General features: G+C 41.5%; 3 protein-coding genes across 8 annotated transcripts in view; all 3 read right to left on the minus strand.

The window, feature by feature from the left end:
- Positions 1-17,946, minus strand: part of LOC113451459 (uncharacterized) — a 126,837-nt gene that overhangs the window by 93,085 nt on the left and 15,806 nt on the right. The gene's annotated exons all lie outside the window — the stretch shown is intronic.
- Positions 1-17,946, minus strand: part of LOC113451456 (uncharacterized) — a 47,496-nt gene that overhangs the window by 13,805 nt on the left and 15,745 nt on the right. Inside the window, exon 1 of one of the 2 annotated variants that reach the window (XM_087928372.1) lies at positions 11,470-11,536. The exons of the other annotated variant lie outside the window; for it this stretch is intronic. The gene's annotated coding sequence lies outside the window, so the exon portion shown is untranslated. Of the gene's footprint in view, positions 1-11,469; positions 11,537-17,946 lie in introns of those variants that run through there. 2 annotated transcript variants of the gene reach the window in all.
- LOC113451464 (uncharacterized) overlaps positions 1,757-17,946 on the minus strand; it is a 31,933-nt gene continuing 15,743 nt past the window's right edge. Inside the window, exons 1-3 of one of the 3 annotated variants that reach the window (XM_087927832.1) lie at positions 16,870-17,935; positions 4,675-7,080; positions 1,757-3,349 (exon numbers count right to left, since the gene is read on the minus strand). In XM_087927832.1, the coding sequence (XP_087783958.1) occupies positions 4,751-7,080; positions 16,870-17,935 (3,396 nt within the window). In that variant the 3' untranslated portion in view covers positions 1,757-3,349; positions 4,675-4,750. Of the gene's footprint in view, positions 3,350-4,674; positions 7,662-11,469; positions 11,603-16,869; positions 17,936-17,946 lie in introns of those variants that run through there. The other 2 variants (XM_087927830.1, XM_087927831.1) reach the window with 2 other exon arrangements.

Genomic DNA, 17,946 nt, shown 5'->3' on the forward strand with positions numbered 1-17,946 from the left:
TGCCCTCCACTCACCTCCCAGGATCCGCTTCGACCCTAAGAGCAGGACGTCAACTCTCCACGACTCCGTCTTTCCATGGGAGAGGCAGAAGAGGAAATTCCTCCTCTACATCCTTTCTACCAGTACTCTGGTTTTAACGCCTTTCACCTCAGCTGCGCCCCCTTCCGTTGAATGTCGGATCTCGGCCACCAGGGATACCCCTATTGACAGATTGCCAGATGCTCGTGTTGTGTTAGAGCTCCACCTAGTGACGTGAGGCTGAAAATACGCACATTCTATATCAGGAGTTTCTAAGGGTTTTTTTTTTTTTTTTAAATGAAGTGCCGTTTTCCACTCTTAGCCATCACATTCATAACTGTTCTCCAGGATGATCTAGCCCTAGTCCAGTGGTGGCTAACCTTTTTGGGCTTCTGTGTCAAAAACTGCATGCACCAGCGTGCACACACTTGCGTGCCAGCAACCAGAATGCAATGTGTGGCCCACCCTCCCCACGCCCCGTGCATGTGTGTGCAACCCCCCCTGCAACCCCCTTACCTGCACTGCGCCTCACAGCTGATTTTTTGGCTGGTTTGAGGCCTTCTTCAGCCTCCCAGAGGCTTCGAAAAAGCCTCTGCAAGGCTTTTCAGACCAAATTATAGGCCTGTTTCATCACTTCTGGTATTACAGGAAGTGACGAAACAGGCCTATAATTCATCCTGAAAAGCCTTGCAGAGGCTTTTTCAAAGCCTCTGGAAGGCCCAAAAAGTCTCAAACCAACCGGGGGTGGGGAATCAGCTGTGAGGCACGTACATGCGCAGTGAGGTAAGCTTGCCTGCAGCTCGCGTGCCAGCACAAGTGGCTCTGCGTGCCACTTGTGGCACGCGTGCCATAGGTTCTCCATCACAGCCCTAGTCTCTCCTTTGGGTCTTGGACACCCACATCGTCACTGCAACTGAGTCTGGAGCTTCTTTTGCAGGAACTAAACCAAGGGACAGCATCTGTGGGGGGGGGGGGCACAATGTGCCATCAGGCAATAAAAAACAGCACCTCCCTTGGGGATCAGTAAAGACTCTTCCAGCCAGTTGTTCCTCTTGGGGCAGGAGTGGGATTCAGCTGGTTCAGGCAAACCGGATGCTAATTTTACATCTGATACGCCAAACCAGTATTTTCAAGGACTGGCTAGCTCCCCCTGGCCACTCCCAGGAGTCTCCACATGGCCCATTTTGGATGCCAGGTAAGTGCAGGACCCACTCAGGCTCTGGGAGGGCAAAAAAAACGGCTTCCCAGAAGTCCAGAAACGGGGCTGTTTCCGGCCTCTGGAGCCTGGGGGAGGCAGTTTTTGCCCTCCCAGAGGCTCAAGGAAAGCCTCTGGAGCCTGAGGAGGGCAAAAAATGGGGCTCCTGGAAATGGGCCCATTTCTGGCCTCCAGAGGGCCTCAGGAGCCCGGGGGAGGCAGTTTTTGCCCTCCCAGAGGCTCGAGGAAAACCCCAGGAGATGGTAGAGGGCGAAAACACCCCCCTCCACTGTGGTGCAGGAGGCTGACTAGGCAACGCCCACCACGGCCACGCCCACCCAGCAACCAGGCAGAGAACCGGTTATTAAAATTTTTGAATCCCACCCGTCTTGGGGGTGCAGGATAACTCCCCAAAATTATATATGTGAGTAAGGGAAGCTTGAAGAGTGAAGCCTGACTCTACTTACTTTCACAAGATTAGCAGGTGCTGCATCATAAAAGTTGATAAACGTCTTGTGTGTATGCACAGCCTTAAACGATTGCTGGCTTCATATCCCTTTAATAGAAAAATGAAATACAAGACGAAACCTTGAAGTGCCCACCCACATAGCTTCGAAATCCATCTAGACAGGAGATTATTATTTTTCCTTCTGCATTCCTGCCTCTGTCATCTCACTTAAGAGGGCAGGATTCCTCTGAGCAGCTTCCAGAGGTGTTAAAGATTCCACTATTGAATATTGATCAAAATCTTTGGAGGGCGCTAGTTTGTAGAAAGCTGATCTAAAGAGTCCTGGGCTTTAGCCCTTGGCTCTCAATTCCTCTTCCAGGCCCAGAAAGGAGCAGGCCTTGGAGACCACTCACTTGCCCGTAGCTCTCAGCTGCCGACTTGCTTGCTTCACACTCCTACCTGTTCCCACATCAGAGTAACATGAAGTGCTCACTTAATGACCCATATGGTCCTGGAGATATAACAAGTGGAACTGCTGGAATTATTCTCATTAAATGGGGTCATGTGATGTCACTTTTTCTAAACTCACTAAGGGTTGGGGTGGGCTGCTACAGGTTCTTGTGATCCTCTAGCTAAGATTCTGTGCAGTTCGGTGAACCAGTAAATCCCATCCCTGGCTGGCCTCTACCACCATGCCCACTCCTCTTCCTGGAAGGGGCCTGTTTTAGATGCCAGGACAGGGCCCACACAGAGGTTCGGGAAGGGCCGTTTTCACTCTCCCGGAGGCTTGTAGGAAGCTGACTAGGCCACGCCCACCATAGCCATGCCCACCCAGAAACTGGGCAGAGAATTGGTTGCTGAAATTTTTGAAGCCCACCCATTAAGGGTAATGGTGGATCTTCTACCTTCTTGACTGGTTTCAGCTGGCTCGGTAGGAGAGGAACAGCCAAGTCCCGGCCCCTGGCACAATGCGGTGGCCTGGGACTTAAGCCTTTTGCTCATCCTTTTTAACATCTACATGAAACTGCTCGAGGAGGCTATCCATCTTATGATACCCCATTAAGTATTTCTAAGACGGAGTGTTCATGTGTTTTGCCTACCCCCAACCCCACACCCCAGATAGCAGTCTTTGACTCTGGACAGTCATCTTTGACTCTGGACAGACCAGTACTTCCCTGATACAGAATGCAGCAGCACACACAGTAATGTCCATTTCTTTAAATTTTGCTGATAGGGCTAGGAAATTAACCTTTTTTTACTGCAGTCCCTGCCCTACAGGAACACTCTTTCCAATAAAATTTGGCAGGCCTTTTTCCTCCTAAAGGTTTCCTCTGTCCGGTCATGTCTGATTCTAGGAACCGGTGCTCATCTGTTTAACTGAGGGAATTTTGTTGCTGGGCAGGTTTCATTCGCTGGCCGACCATAGGCCTTCACCTGTCATCCCTGTGTGGGAAGGGAACAATTGCACTGGGCCAGAGAAAGGGAGCTCAGAAAGGGCTTGGACATCCCAACACAGATCTCCTCCATGTTTAATACTAAGACATGTTTGATTAAATAGAGCTTGTAATGAGAGATCAGAAACGATATTCAAGATTCATCTACGCACATCAAATAACACCTTGTGGAGTGTCTACTCTTTGATAGGAATTTTGTGTGAAACACTTGTCAGCAATCTAAGCATTAAAATGGTTTCTCCAAAGGAGAATTTAAGATTTAATAAAACAACCAAGAAAAAGAAAAATAGTGTGAAAAGAAGGTACAATGCTAGAAAGCAATTGAAAAGAGAATTACAACAGAGAGGGAAACTTAAAAAGGGGGAGGAGGGGGGGCAAAAAGACCAGATTGGAGAAGAAACGGAAGGAAAAAGAAAAAAAAAGCCACGGGTCAGGACAAGATTTTTTAAAAAAAGTTTTTTGTTTTAGAGATGAAGGATGATAGATAGTTTATAATTAAAGAAGATTCTGCAAGAGTGCATAAGATAGTATTGTAGTATTTGCATTTGAAACAGTTTATTGGAATATTTAATGAAATATTAATGTTTAATAATGATGGATGTTGATATTTGATTGAATATTAGGAGACTGTGTTAAATGATTAACGCTTAAAGTTTAATTTGTTAGTGTTTTAATGCTATTATAACTTTAGTATTTTATTTTTTCTATCCTAAAACAATGTACTTATCAGAATTAGAATTAGAATATAAATTATATATTTAATTATACTATAAGTTTACTATTCTTTTATTTTAAGATTTAATATGTAGAATGTACTAAGCAGAATCAGGATGGAAATTATGTATTATTTTAAGCTTTATTTTAGGAGAAGGCATCATACTTCAAAAGCGATTACAGGGGAAATTTTTTATTAAAGGGAAGAGATACATAGATGTTTGGTAAAGAACGGACAAAAGATATAAGTATAATGACTTTGAAATAAGATGAAATAAATAAAATATAATTAAGAGAGTGAAAAGATGGGAGAAGTTATATAGAAAATACAAAATGGTTAATAAGATATAAGGTGGGCATGAATCTGATTTAGGTCTGTCAAAAAAGATGTAACCTGGGGCCAAGACACTTTTCAAAAGAAGTTTTATGTTTAGTGTGTGGATTATTTATGTTTGATTCTAAATTAATAAAATCTTGGAGAAATGAAATTAAAGGGAGAGAAATTGGGAAAAGATATGTATAAATGATAACTAAGGTGGTTTTTTTTTTCTCCAATGTTTTGCTTTAGGTTATGTATTGTGTGTGCTTATGACTGATTGAGAATTACTGAAACCTTGATAGAAGGAAATATGATTGAATGAAAGTGAAGGGAGAAATAATGAGAAATTTGGAAAAGATATATATGTGTAAATGGAAGTGTGATAATGTGGAACTATGTTTTAAAAAATAATGCTTTATTTGCCTTGTTGAAATTTATAAGTAATTCTTAGAAAGGAGGTTTTATACTTCTATGTGTTATGTTTTGTCTTCAAAAACCAATAAAACTTGTTCTTAAAAAAAAAAAGGTTTCTCCCGTGTAACCTTATATGATTGATAAGGCTAGACCTACTACTGAAATCTTTCTCACAACCCAGACGTTCATTACGGTCTCGGTCCTGTGTGAGTCCTCAGGTGTATCACCAACTTGGAATTCTGAATGAATTTTTTCCCACACTCCAGACACTCATATGGTTTTTCTCTGGTGTGTGTTTTCTTATGTTTCACCAGATTGGAATTCTGAGTGAAGCGTTTCCCACAGTCCAGACACTCATATGGTTTGTTGCCTGTATGAGTTCTCTGGTGTAACACGAGGAGAGAATTTCGACTGAAAGTTTTCCCACAGTCCGGACACTTATATGGTTTCTCTCCTCTATGAGTTCTTTGGTGTTCCACCAGGTAGGAATTTCGACTGAAATGTTTTCCACAGTGCAAACACTCATATGGTTTATCTCCTATGTGAATGCTCTGATGTTCCACCAGATTGAAATTCTTACTGAAACTTTTCCCACAATCCGGACACTCATACGGTTTCTCTCCTGAGTGAGTCCTGTGGTGTATAACCAAGTCGTAATTCTGGGTGAAACTTTTCCCACACTCCAGACACTCATATGGTTTTTCTCCTGTGTGAGTCCTCTGGTGTATCACCAGGGCAGAATTCGAATTGAAACTTTTACCACAATCCAGACATTGATATGGTTTGTTACCTGTGTGAGTTCTCTGGTGTACCACCAGCTTAGAATTCCAAAAGAAACCTTTCCCACAATCAGGACACTTATATGGTTTCTCTCCTGTGTGAGTTCTCTGGTGTTCCACCAGGTAGGAATTTCGACTGAAACTTTTCCCACAATCCAGGCACTCATATGGTTTCTCTCCTGTGTGAGTTCTCTGGTGTTCCACCAGGTGGGAATTTCGACAGAAACTTTTCCCACAATCCAGGCACTCATATGGTTTCTCTCCTGTGTGAATCCTCTGGTGTATCACCAGGTTGGAATTCTGACTGAAACTTTTCCCACAATCCGGACACTCATACGGTTTCTCTCCTGAGTGAGTCCTGTGGTGTATAACCAAGTCGTAATTCTGGGTGAAACTTTTCCCACACTCCAGACACTCATATGGTTTTTCTCCTGTGTGAGTCCTCTGGTGTATCACCAGGGCAGAATTCCAATTGAAACTTTTACCACAATCCAGACATTGATATGGTTTGTTACCTGTGTGAGTTCTCTGGTGTACCACCAGCTTAGAATTCCAAAAGAAACCTTTCCCACAATCAGGACACTTATATGGTTTCTCTCCTGTGTGAGTTCTCTGGTGTTCCACCAGGTGGGAATTTCGACTGAAACTTTTCCCACAATCCAGGCACTCATATGGTTTCTCTCCTGTGTGAATCCTCTGGTGTATCACCAGGTTGGAATTGTGACTGAAACTTTTCCCACAATCCGGACACTCATACGGTTTCTCTCCTGAGTGAGTCCTGTGGTGTATAACCAAGTCGTAATTCTGGGTGAAACTTTTCCCACACTCCAGACACTCATATGGTTTTTCTCCTGTGTGAGTCCTCTGGTGTATCACCAGGGCAGAATTCCAATTGAAACTTTTACCACAATCCAGACATTGATATGGTTTGTTACCTGTGTGAGTTCTCTGGTGTACCACCAGCTTAGAATTCCAAAAGAAACCTTTCCCACAATCAGGACACTTATATGGTTTCTCTCCTGTGTGAGTTCTCTGGTGTTCCACCAGGTGGGAATTTCGACTGAAACTTTTCCCACAATCCAAGCACTCATATGGTTTATCTCTTGTGTGAATCCTCTGATGTGTCACCAGGTTGGAATTGTGACTGAAACTTTTCCCACAATCCGGACACTCATACGGTTTCTCTCCTGAGTGAGTCCTGTGGTGTATAACCAAGTCGTAATTCTGGGTGAAACTTTTCCCACACTCCAGACACTCATATGGTTTTTCTCCTGTGTGAGTCCTCTGGTGTATCACCAGGGCAGAATTCCAATTGAAACTTTTACCACAATCCAGACATTGATATGGTTTGTTACCTGTGTGAGTTCTCTGGTGTACCACCAGCTTAGAATTCCAAAAGAAACCTTTCCCACAATCAGGACACTTATATGGTTTCTCTCCTGTGTGAGTTCTCTGGTGTTCCACCAGGTAGGAATTTCGACTGAAACTTTTCCCACAATCCAGGCACTCATATGGTTTCTCTCCCGTGTGAGTCCTCTGGTGTATCACCAGGCTGGCATTCTGAGTGAAGCTTTTTCCACAATACAGACACTCGTATGGTTTTTCTCCTGTGTGAGTTCTCTGGTGTCTCAACAGGTTGGAATTTTGAGTGAAACTATTTCCACAATCCCCACATTCATATGGTTTCTCCCCCATGTGAGTCCTCTGGTGTACCACCAGTTTGGAAGTCTGACTAAAATGTTTTCCACAATCAGGACATTCAAAGAGTTTCTCCCCCATGAGAATTCTCTTGTGTCTCACAAGAGTGGTGTGGTGTGCTTTTGCCACATTGGGAGCACTGGTAGGCCTCCTCTCCGGTGTGAGTGTTTCCATGAGGGAGCTGTTCTAAGTAAAACCTTTGCCACACTATGAGCAGGTGTGTATTTTCATTGGTGCGGACCCTCTCTTGCATAATTAGCTGTGATCTGAAATCTGTGGTTTTTTTCCACAATAGGCCCTCTGTGTGTTTTTCTAACACTGATATTCTTAGATACTTGAGGAGGCAAAAAATATTTCTGATTTCTTATCTGCAGATACTCTGATTTAAACCATTCTTTCCTTCCTCTTTGACTTTTCATGTAATCTTTCCTTGAGTTCCACAAACTCTATTGTTTCCAGCTCAAAACTTTATTCTTGTTATTTTTTCTCTTGATTCTCATCTTCTGAGCAAAGAGAAGAGTTTTTATACTTTCTGGAAGAAGTGGAAAAGATTTTGAGTTTTGTTTTAATGTTGCTTCTCATTCTTTGTTATTCACAGTCCTCTTCTTAACATCTTCTTTGTCTGTAAGATCCATATAAATGAATTAGTTTAATTATTGTTTAAAAAAATGGCTGCAGAACATGAGGAAACAGCAAATAAAAAAGCTCCACGTATATTACCATGGAAAATATCAAAAAGGTACTTTAACCTTTAATATAGTTCATTTGGCACATAAAAACATCTAAGTTCAAATCTCCATTCAATCATTTTCTTTTTTCATTGTGTAAATTATTAGCATTGAAAATTGTTATAAAATGTTCCTGAAAATACTGAAGATTATACAGACACATGTATACGCACACATAAATACATATCTATGAATTAGTGAATGTAAAAAACCTCTATGTTTATTTCAGTCTGCAAAATGTCCCAGAAGTGTATTTGCTCAAATTTTTTGATCTAATTTTAGAAAGGCGGGGCCACTAACAGATGAAATCCAATGTAACATTTAAAAAATCTGCTATATACAGTATTTATATATATCCATATATATTTATATATATATATCTATATATATCTATATACACTGCTCAAAAAAATAAAGGGAACACAAAAATAAGACATGCTAGATCTGAATGAATGAAATATTCTTATTAAATACTTTGTTCATTACATAGTTGAATGTGATGACAACAAAATCACACACAATTATCAATGGAAATCAAATTTAGCAACCCATGGAGGTCTGGATTTGGAGTTACACTCAAAATTAAAGTGGAAAAAAACACTACAGGCTGATCCAACTTTGATGTAATGTCCTTAAAACAAGTCAAAATGAGGCTCAGTAGTGTGTGTGGCCTCCACGTGCCTGTATGACCTCCCTACAACACCTGGGCATGCTCCTGATGAGGTGACGGATGGTCTCCTGAGGGATCTCCTCCCACACTTGGACTAATTTTGGAAGTGTTGAATAGAAATATTAGAGACGATAAGAGTATAAAAGGAATGAAAATTAAAAAGGAAGAATTTAAATTGTAAGCCTTTGAGGATGATTTGGCCTTTATTTTGGAAGACCCTTTAGAAACAGCACCAAAATTATTGGAAAAGATAGAGACATGGTAAGGTGACTGGTTTGAAAATAAATAAAGATAAAACAAAGATCTTGACAAAGAATATGCTACTAAGACAAAAAGAAGAACTGGCAGACCTATTGAAAATTCAAGTCACAAACAAGGTTAAGTATTTGGGGATACACTTGACAGCAAGATGCAGTACATTAAAAGAGAACAATTACCTTAAACTTAAACAACAGATAGCGTTAGATTTGACGAAATGGGAAAATCTACAATTGACATTAATAGGGAGAAACTAACAATCAAGATGAATATCTTACCCAGAATTTTATACCTGTTTCAAACAATACCAGTTGGGCTTGGAAAGGACTATTTTGAAGATTTAAATAAAATTGTGTTGAAATATATATGGCAAGGTAAGAAAGCGAGAATAAAGTTAAAACTCTTGCAAGATGCTAGAATTAGAGAAGGATTTGGTTTGCCTAATTGGGAGTTGTACTACCAAGCTACAAACTTGATGTGGGCTAAGGAATGGATAACATTAAGAAATACCAGATTGTTGACATTAGAAGGACATGATTTGTTGTTGGGGTGGCATGCTTTTCTATGGTATAAGGGAACCAAAACACGGGCTATTTTAGAAGACATCATATATGGGAGTCTCTGTGGTTAAATTGGGAGAAGATCGAAAGACAATATTATTTGAAAATTCCAGTCTGGTTATCGACTATTGAAGCATTTTCTTATCCCATAATATATAAGAAGGAACAAACAGATATGGGGAAATATTGGATGAAAAGGGTGAACTTAAATCGATGCAAAATCTAGAGGAACAAGGTATAAAGATGAATTGGTTTTCATATGCGCAAATACATTCAAGATATGATGATCTCAAAACAGAAGGGTTTTATGACAAATTGACTGACTTAGATAAGATTTTGACAGGTACTGATGAAAAGGTGATTAAAAAATTGTATGGTTATTTATTGGAAACTAAACTAGAGGAAGAACAAGTTAAAGAAACTATGATTGCTTGGGAGAAGAATTTTGGATATGGGATTGATTTAGAGAAATGGCAAAAATTGTGGTTTCAAAATTATAAAATGACAATGTCAACAGCATATAAAGAAAATTTGTATAAGATGTTTTACAGGTGGCATTTCCCCCCGACAAGAATAGCAAGAATGTTCTAGAATAAATCCGAAAAATGTTGGAAATGTCATCAGATACCTGGTTCATATTACCACATGTGGTGGACTTGTGACGACGCTAGAAAATACTGGACTAAAATCCGCATGTGGTTGGAAAAAATGACAAAGAAACATATAGACTTGAAACCAGAGATATTTTTATTGGGAATTTTACCAGATATATACAGTAAAGATTTAAAATATTTGATTGTAAATGTATTAACAGCGGCTAGGATTGTATTTCCTAAAAATTGGAAAAATGAGAAAATACCATTACAGGAGGAAATTATTAAGAAAATATTGGAATGTGCTGAGATGAGTAGATTGAAATTTGAAATTAGAGAACAAGAGGATAAACAATTTTATAAAATTTGAGACCTTTTCTACCAATGGTTAGATAATAAAACACAGTAATAGAATATCTAGAATTTTAGAAAATAATTAATATATAAAGATGTGTTGAAAGGCTGGAAAATGCCTTTCTTCTGAGGATTCAGTTTTCCTGCTGGGACACAGACAACTACTTGGAAGGCAGGTTCCTTTAATTTTCAGGAAGGCAAGAGATAGCAAGAAGTCTGCGTTCCTGGGGCTAGCCAGCTTTGTGTAATAAACTCCTGATTTTTATACCTTTTCTCCTTTTGTGTGTGAGTGCTTAATGTAAATCCTGTCAGGGGGTGTTGTCTTCATTTCCATCAGAGGGTAAACTCTGCGGGGTGGTTTGATTGGATTATTAGTTTCATTTCTTATATTTGTTTAGTGGCAATCTCCTGTCTGCTATGGGTCTTTTGTCTATTTGTTTTGCTGATTTGGCATGGCCTTTTGTTTGTAAGGGATTTATTTTTCTTGTTTCCCTAGCTTTAATTACTTGGCTTTTGTCTAGGGGGCTTCTTTCAATACCTTTTATCAAATCTCTTTTCCTATGCAAGTTTGCTTTTATGCCTAGCCTGATGTTCCCCTCGCATTTTTCCTGCTTGGGTGTCACCCCTGTCCTGGTGAAGTTCCCTTTCCACAGATGTATTTCTTTTTTTGTTATCATATCTATAAAATGTCTTTAGGATAGATTTGGGAGGACTATATGAATTGTTATAAAATAAAATAAGTAAATTATAGTTATCATGCAAAGTATGAATGAACAAAATTATAGTCAAATGATTGTTTAATAGTGATACTAGGGTATTCAATTCAGTTATTATGCAATGTAACTGTAATTGAGACTATGAAATGGAGGCACAAAAAATTTGTAAACCAACCGACACACTGCTTGTACACTTATGAAAGAAAGCTGGATGTTTTTATGTTTTGTTTGTTTTTGTTTCTTTAAAAACTAATAAAACTCGTTTTTTTTTTAAAAAAAAAAAAGAAGTGTGATTGACTTGGAGTTGCATTGTGTTGTTTAAGTGTTCCCTTTATTTTTTGGAGCAGTGTACATCTCCCATTGGTAAAATCTCAGACAGCAATTTTAAATCGTGCAGCCCCGGAGGAATAAACTTTGGGGAGGGAATGAATATGCAGCAGCAGCCCACATGTTTCAGCCTTCTCCCTTCTCTGCTTCCAGGCAGTGGAGGAACCCAAAGGGCCGGACTTGCTCCCGGCTTCTCCTCCGACCTCCACTCCACCTCCACTCACCTGCCAGGAGCCACTTCGGCCCTCCAAACAGCACAAAAGCCTCCGCCGACGCCATCAGCCTCGCCTGTGCAACCCGGAAGAGGAAATTCCACCATTTTGCTTCCTCTCCTCCACAGACTCTCTTCTTCTTGTGCCGTATCCGTTGGCGATACCTCTCTTGCAAATCAATACTCTATCGTTTCAACTCGTTCAAGCTCAGCCTCTCTCCCTTCCCTTGCATGCTGCAGTTGTACAGTACCGGCTTTCTAGGCGCGTAAATTGCTTCTCTGTATCGCGCCATCTAGCGACGAAAGCCGGAAGAACACGCTCGTTCTCCCTTAAGGCGTTTGAAGATGTTCTCATTTTATTCCGTGCTTCCTTTAGTGCCATCAAGTCCTATTTGACTCCCATCGACCTCATCGGTAGCTCTTCTCCCTGAGGCTCCATCCCAAACCCTTTTTCTTTCAGGTCCCCCAAGAGGACACTCCTTGTCCCTGGAGCTGAGCTGCAAGAGTCTTTTGCAAGAAGCAGGAACTAAACCGGAGGAAAGCACCCTTGGGGCGGAATGATGTGCAAATAGGAGACACTGTCCTAAATGATTGCCAGCCTCATCCCATTAATAAAGGAATGAAATACAGGACAAAATATTGAGGCACCCACCCACGTTGCTTCCACACCCATCTAGACAGGAGATATTATTTTTCCGTCTGCATTCTTGTAGGGCCTAAATCTCACTAAAGAATTCCTCTGAGCAGCTTTCTCAATTCCCAGAGGGGTTAAGAATATACCCAGTTTGGTTAAAATCTTTGGAGGACGCTAGTTTGTAGAAAGCTAATCTACTCCTACAGAGGGTATGGTGATAAAGTGCTTGAATGTGTAGAGATGGATAGACTAACGATGGAATTAAAAGATAAGGGAGAAATGGAATTTTACAGGATTTGGGATACGCGGTATGAGTGGCTAGAGAATAAAAGCAAAGATTATGTATAAGGGTCGCAAGAGCGACAGGAAATATAGATATAGGTATTTGTGAAAAGGCAAAATATATATGTAAGAATGTTACCATAGGAATAGTATATAAAAGGAAAGAAAGAAAAATACAAATATCAATATAAAATTATAAGAGATACTGATGCTGAAGCGCTGTAAAGATTGGAAATGTGGAAATATTGGAAAATGTGTACTAAAAACTAATTAAAACAAGAAAGAAAGCTGTTCTAAAGAGTCCTGGGCTTTAGCAGTTGGAAATAACTCAAAGCCAACAAAAAAACAACTTGGATCGTTGAAAACAAAGAGGATTTATTAAAAAGAAATAAGACGGTTTGCAAAGTGTTGGTGGTCTTTAGAACCTTAACAAGCAGGTTCAAAATCAAAAGCCTGCCTTTAGAACCCCAAAACAGACTTTTGTATAGTTTCATCTCATCACCCAAGTTTGCATTGCAAGGTCATCCAGTCCAACCCCCATTTGTAAAACCTTTAAGCATCTTATATACTATATTATTTTTGAATTTACTTATTTCTAACCTCCACTCACTTGCCCGTAGCTCTCAGTTGCTGACCTGCTTGCCTGGGACTAGTGGTGGGTTTCAAATAAACCTACCACCGGTTTGCTAAAAATGTGAGAGTGCGTGCGTGTGCGGCTTTTGCAGGCCAAATAAATTGCTTTGGCCCACAGGGCCATAGTTGGAGGCCAAAGGTAGGCAGCCTAGGTGAAGGGCTCTCAGGAGGATGCTCCATGGGAAGACCGGAGCCGGGGAATGGTACGCCCCCGGGCTCTGACCTGAGGCGCAGGGCAAGCAGGCGGCATGCTTACCTTTGGTGAGCAGAGTAGGCGAGGCGCGGAGATTCGCTGGTGGCGCAAAGGCAAGATATATAGGGTGGGGTGGGGCAGAGAGTGTGGGGCCAGCACTGTCTTAGAACCTATGACAGTGGCGTGATTGGTTAAGAGAATACACACCAAGCAGTGCAGCACTCAAAGCCTGCCCTGCACTGGTGAGGGGAGCAGTTTTTTAGCTCAGCTGAGGCGCGGCAATCCACTCTGCCTCACAAATCAGCTGAGCTAATGAACAGCAGAAAAATGTGAGAGGTAAGAGTGAGGGCAGGCGTGCAGGACCAGTCAAAATTTTCCCTACCAGTTCTCCAAACCAGTCAGGATTTTCCCTACCGGGATGCCAGAACCAGTCCAAACCCACTGATCACCATCCCTACCTGGAACTCCTACCACTTCCCACATCCAAATCACACAAAGTTCTCACATAATGACCCACATGGTACTGGAGTTATAACAAGTGGAACTGCTGAAATTGCCCTTATTAAATGATGTGGTCATTGATGTCAATAAGGGTTATGGTGGCTCTTCTTCGACCTTTCTGGCTGGTTCCACTTGGCTGGGTAGAAGAGGAGTCAGTGAGTCTCAGGTCCCTGCAATATGGCCTGAGTTAAGCCTTTTGTTGCTCCTTTTTAACATCTACATGAAACCGTCCAAGGACTGCATCCAGGGGTGGGATTCTACCAGTTCTCACCTATTCGCTAGAACCGGTTGTTAACATTCTAAGCAGTTCAGAGAACCGGTTGTTAGAAGAAATTACTGGCCTAATCCTATAAGGAAGGCAGGAAGGAAACATTCTGGTGTTGCTTACAGAAACTGCCTCTCCATTAACCCTTATTACCTTCCTGGCAGGACTAGACTTCCTGTCTCAGGAACCTCTCTGGAGTTTTTTTCCCCTCTTTGCTGGTACTTTGCTTGTGTGGAGTGACCGTTCAAAGTTACAATGGCACTGAAAAAAGTGACTTATGACCATTTTTCACACTTATGACTGTTGCAGCATCCCCAGTCATGAAAGGCCAGGCGAGGAGATGCATGCCTCAATGTGAGTGACATTGAGTTGGCCACGCCCAGCCAATAACATGACCAAGCCATGTCCACCCAGTCATATGACCACCAAGCCACACCCACCAACTAAGCCACGCCCACAGAACCCGTTGTTAAAAAAATTTGAACCCCACCCGACTGCATCCATCTTATGTTACCTCATGAAATATCTCCATCCAGGGAGAAGTGATTCTTGGAGGCTACCAGCTTCAATTCAACCCTAGCAAGATGAAGTGTTCATGTGTTTTTGCCTCTCCCCCATCCCAACTTCCTGTCCAGATGACATTTCATCTTTGACTCTGGACAGACTCTTACTTCTGTGGACCGTGTACAATTTGGAGATATTCCTGGATTTACGGCTCCTGCTTGAGGCGGCCATAGCTGAAGGAGAGGCTGTGCAGATTCATCTAGAATTTATCTATCTACTGTTTATCTACTCACATTTGCATACTTTCAAAAAGTGATGTGGGGGCCTAGAGCTCTTGCCTCATAATCAGGAGGCTGTGAGTTCGATCCTAGGTAGAGGCTGGTATTTCTCTCTCTGGGCACACCGAGAATATATCTGCTGCAAAATTCTGCATTGGCGACAGAAAGGGCATCCGGCCACTAAACATTCAGCTCCATTCAGTTGCCCCGACTTCACCCCGCAAAGGATTACAAGGTCATTAAATGACCAAAATAAAATAAAAATAAAAATTGCATGCTTTCAAACTGCTAGGTCAGCAGGAGTTGCAGAAAGTAACAATAGCCCATCCTGCCTGTGTGGCATTCGGATTTCTAACCCAGGGCTGTCCGTGTTCTTCCTCAGCATCTTTAACTGCTGGTCATCACGCCTCCTTTGATAGTGAGATAGGAAGCATGTAAATTTAATAAAACAAATATTTTATTTTCTTTTTATTCAGAAACTCAAGACGGCATACAAAGTACTTATTGGGCCAAGAGGGTCTTTTCTCATTTTAAATTCCCCAACCAACCCACCTATCTACACATAAATACCCTGTTTCTCCAACAATACGGCCTCCCCCAATAGGAAGTCCCAGCATGTTTTATAGGCATGAAATGAAATTAAGCCCCTCCCCACAAACTAAGGCCTATATTAAAACATGCGAAATGGGGGGGAAATGGCAGGGGGGGCTTGCTGTTAGGAAGTACTTTTGTTGCACACCCGGATATGGTGCTGCCAGCGTTGACCCTGATAAAAAGTGCCCCACCAACACCGAGGTCAACATCCAAGCCATCGCCACCCGCCTGCCTGAAGATGCAAGGGTGGGGGGGAATTAAATCCCCCCCAAAAAGACGGCCTAGCCATTTTTGGGGGGGCTCAAAAAAAAAAAAGACCCGGCCTTATTATATGAGAAACATGGTCCTTCCTGCCTCTCAGATGGCATTTTAAATTAACATCCAGGAGCTTCTGCCAGCCACCCTCCTGCCTAACCTAACACTGAGCTGGAACGTGTTTTCATTCAGGGTCCTTGATTCAACAAACATGACCAAGGAAATGTCTTCAGATAAATTCTGGCGCTCTCAGGTAAGAAACAGAGATGAGCGTCCCTTCCTAGAGCTGGATACAACTGGTCAGAGGAAACATTTGCCTTAATTATTATTTTAAACAGAATATTAACAAGAACTAAAAAGGTAAACCTATTTCCAATTTCCTTTACTACACTGAATATAATTAGAAATACAAAACTATATCTTACTCTATGGTTAAAAAAGTACTTCTTTTTTAAACAATGACCTGCTTTTTAATAACCAAAACTGTAAGTCATAACTTTTATTTTTTCCACACAAGCCTCTAAAGGGCTTTCAATTAGCAAGGAGTGTAGAAAATGTCTTTTCTCTGATCGAGGAAGTCGATGATTCATCTCAACAAGTTCCATCCTCTTCAACCACCATTCCTCCATTACGGTTAAAGTTGAGACTTTCCACTTTAGTGCATAGAATACAGGTGATCGTCGACTTATGACAACAATGGGGGCAGAAATATTGCTCCTAAAACAAGATACTCATATGATTGCCTCTCCCAGAAATGGAATCCTGCCCCCTCCAAGTCACGATCACTAATAAGACAATGTAGGTGATCAAGCAAACAGAGTGAAACAGCTGCCTGCCAAAAGACGGCAGGCGGTTCCCCTCTATGTGCAAAAGGGAATTTCATTGCTGGGCAGGTTTCTTTCGCCAGCCAACCATAGGATTTCACCTGTCTTCCCTGTGTAGGAGGGAACAACTGCACTGGGCCAGAGAAAGGAAGCTCAGAAAGGACTTGGACTTCCCAACACAGATCTCTTCCTTCATGTTTAATAATAAAGATATTTGATAAAAAGAATCAGCTGAGAAATTAAAATAGCTAATTTCTCAGCTAAGCTTGCAATGAGAGATTAAAAATGATATTTAAGATTCTACTAAAGACACTGAATAACACTTCATGGAATATCTTCTGTACGATAAAAGAGGAATTTTGTGTGAAACACAGCAAGCTAAGCGTTAAAATGGTTTCTCCCCTATGTGTAATCTTACATGATTTATAAGGCTAGACCTACTATTGAAATCTTTCCCACAATCTGGACATTCATACGGTCTCTCTCCTGTGTGAGTTCTCTCATGTATCACCAGTTTGGAATTCTGAACAAATTTTTTCCCACACTCCAGACACTCATATGGTTTTTCTCCGGTATGAGTTCTCTGGTGTATCACCAGGGCAGAATTCCAATGGAAACTTTTACCACAATCCAGACACTGATATGGTTTGTTGCCTGTATGAGTTCTCTGGTGTACCACCAGGTGATAATTCCGACAGAAACCTTTCCCGCAAACAGGACACATATATGGTTTCTCTCCGGTATGAATTCTCTGGTGGATCACCAGATTGAAATTCCTACTGAAACTTTTTCCACATTCAGGACATTCATATGGTTTATCTCCTGTGTGAGTCTTCTGATGCATTAGAAGGTTGGCATTCTGCTTGAAACTCTTCCCACAATCTGGACACTCATAGGGTTTCTCTCCCGTGTGAATTCTCTGGTGTATCACCAGGTTGGAATTCTGACTGAAACGCTTCCCACACTCCAGACACTCATATGGTTTTTCTCCTGTGTGAGTGCTCTGGTGTACCACCAGATTGAAATTTTTACTGAAACTCTTCCCACAATCTGGACACTCATATGGTTTCTCTCCCGAGTGAGTCATCTGGTGTATAACTAAATCGGAATTCCGAATGAAACTTTTCCCACACTCCAGACACTCGTATGGTTTTTCTCCTGTGTGAGTCCTCTGGTGTATCATCAGGGCGGAATTCCAATTGAAACTTTTACCACAATCCAGACATTGATATGGTTTCTTACCTGTGTGAGTTCTCTGGTGTACCACCAGGTTAGAATTCCAAGAGAAACCTTTCCCACAATCAGGACACTTATATGGTTTCTCGCCTGTGTGAATTCTCTGGTGTTCCACCAAGTGGGAATTTCTGCTGAAACTTTTCCCACAATCCTGACACTCATATGGTTTTTCTCCTGTGTGAATCCTCTGATGTATCACCAAGTCGGAATTCCAATTGAAACCTTTTCCACAATCTGGACACTGATACGCTTTCTCTCCCATGTCAGTCCACACTGGCATTCTGCTTGAAA

The sequence above is a fragment of the Pseudonaja textilis genome, chromosome 2, assembly GCF_049901715.1.
Source record: "Pseudonaja textilis isolate UNSWEBS1 chromosome 2, rPseTex1.2, whole genome shotgun sequence".
Taxonomy (NCBI): domain Eukaryota; kingdom Metazoa; phylum Chordata; class Lepidosauria; order Squamata; family Elapidae; genus Pseudonaja; species Pseudonaja textilis.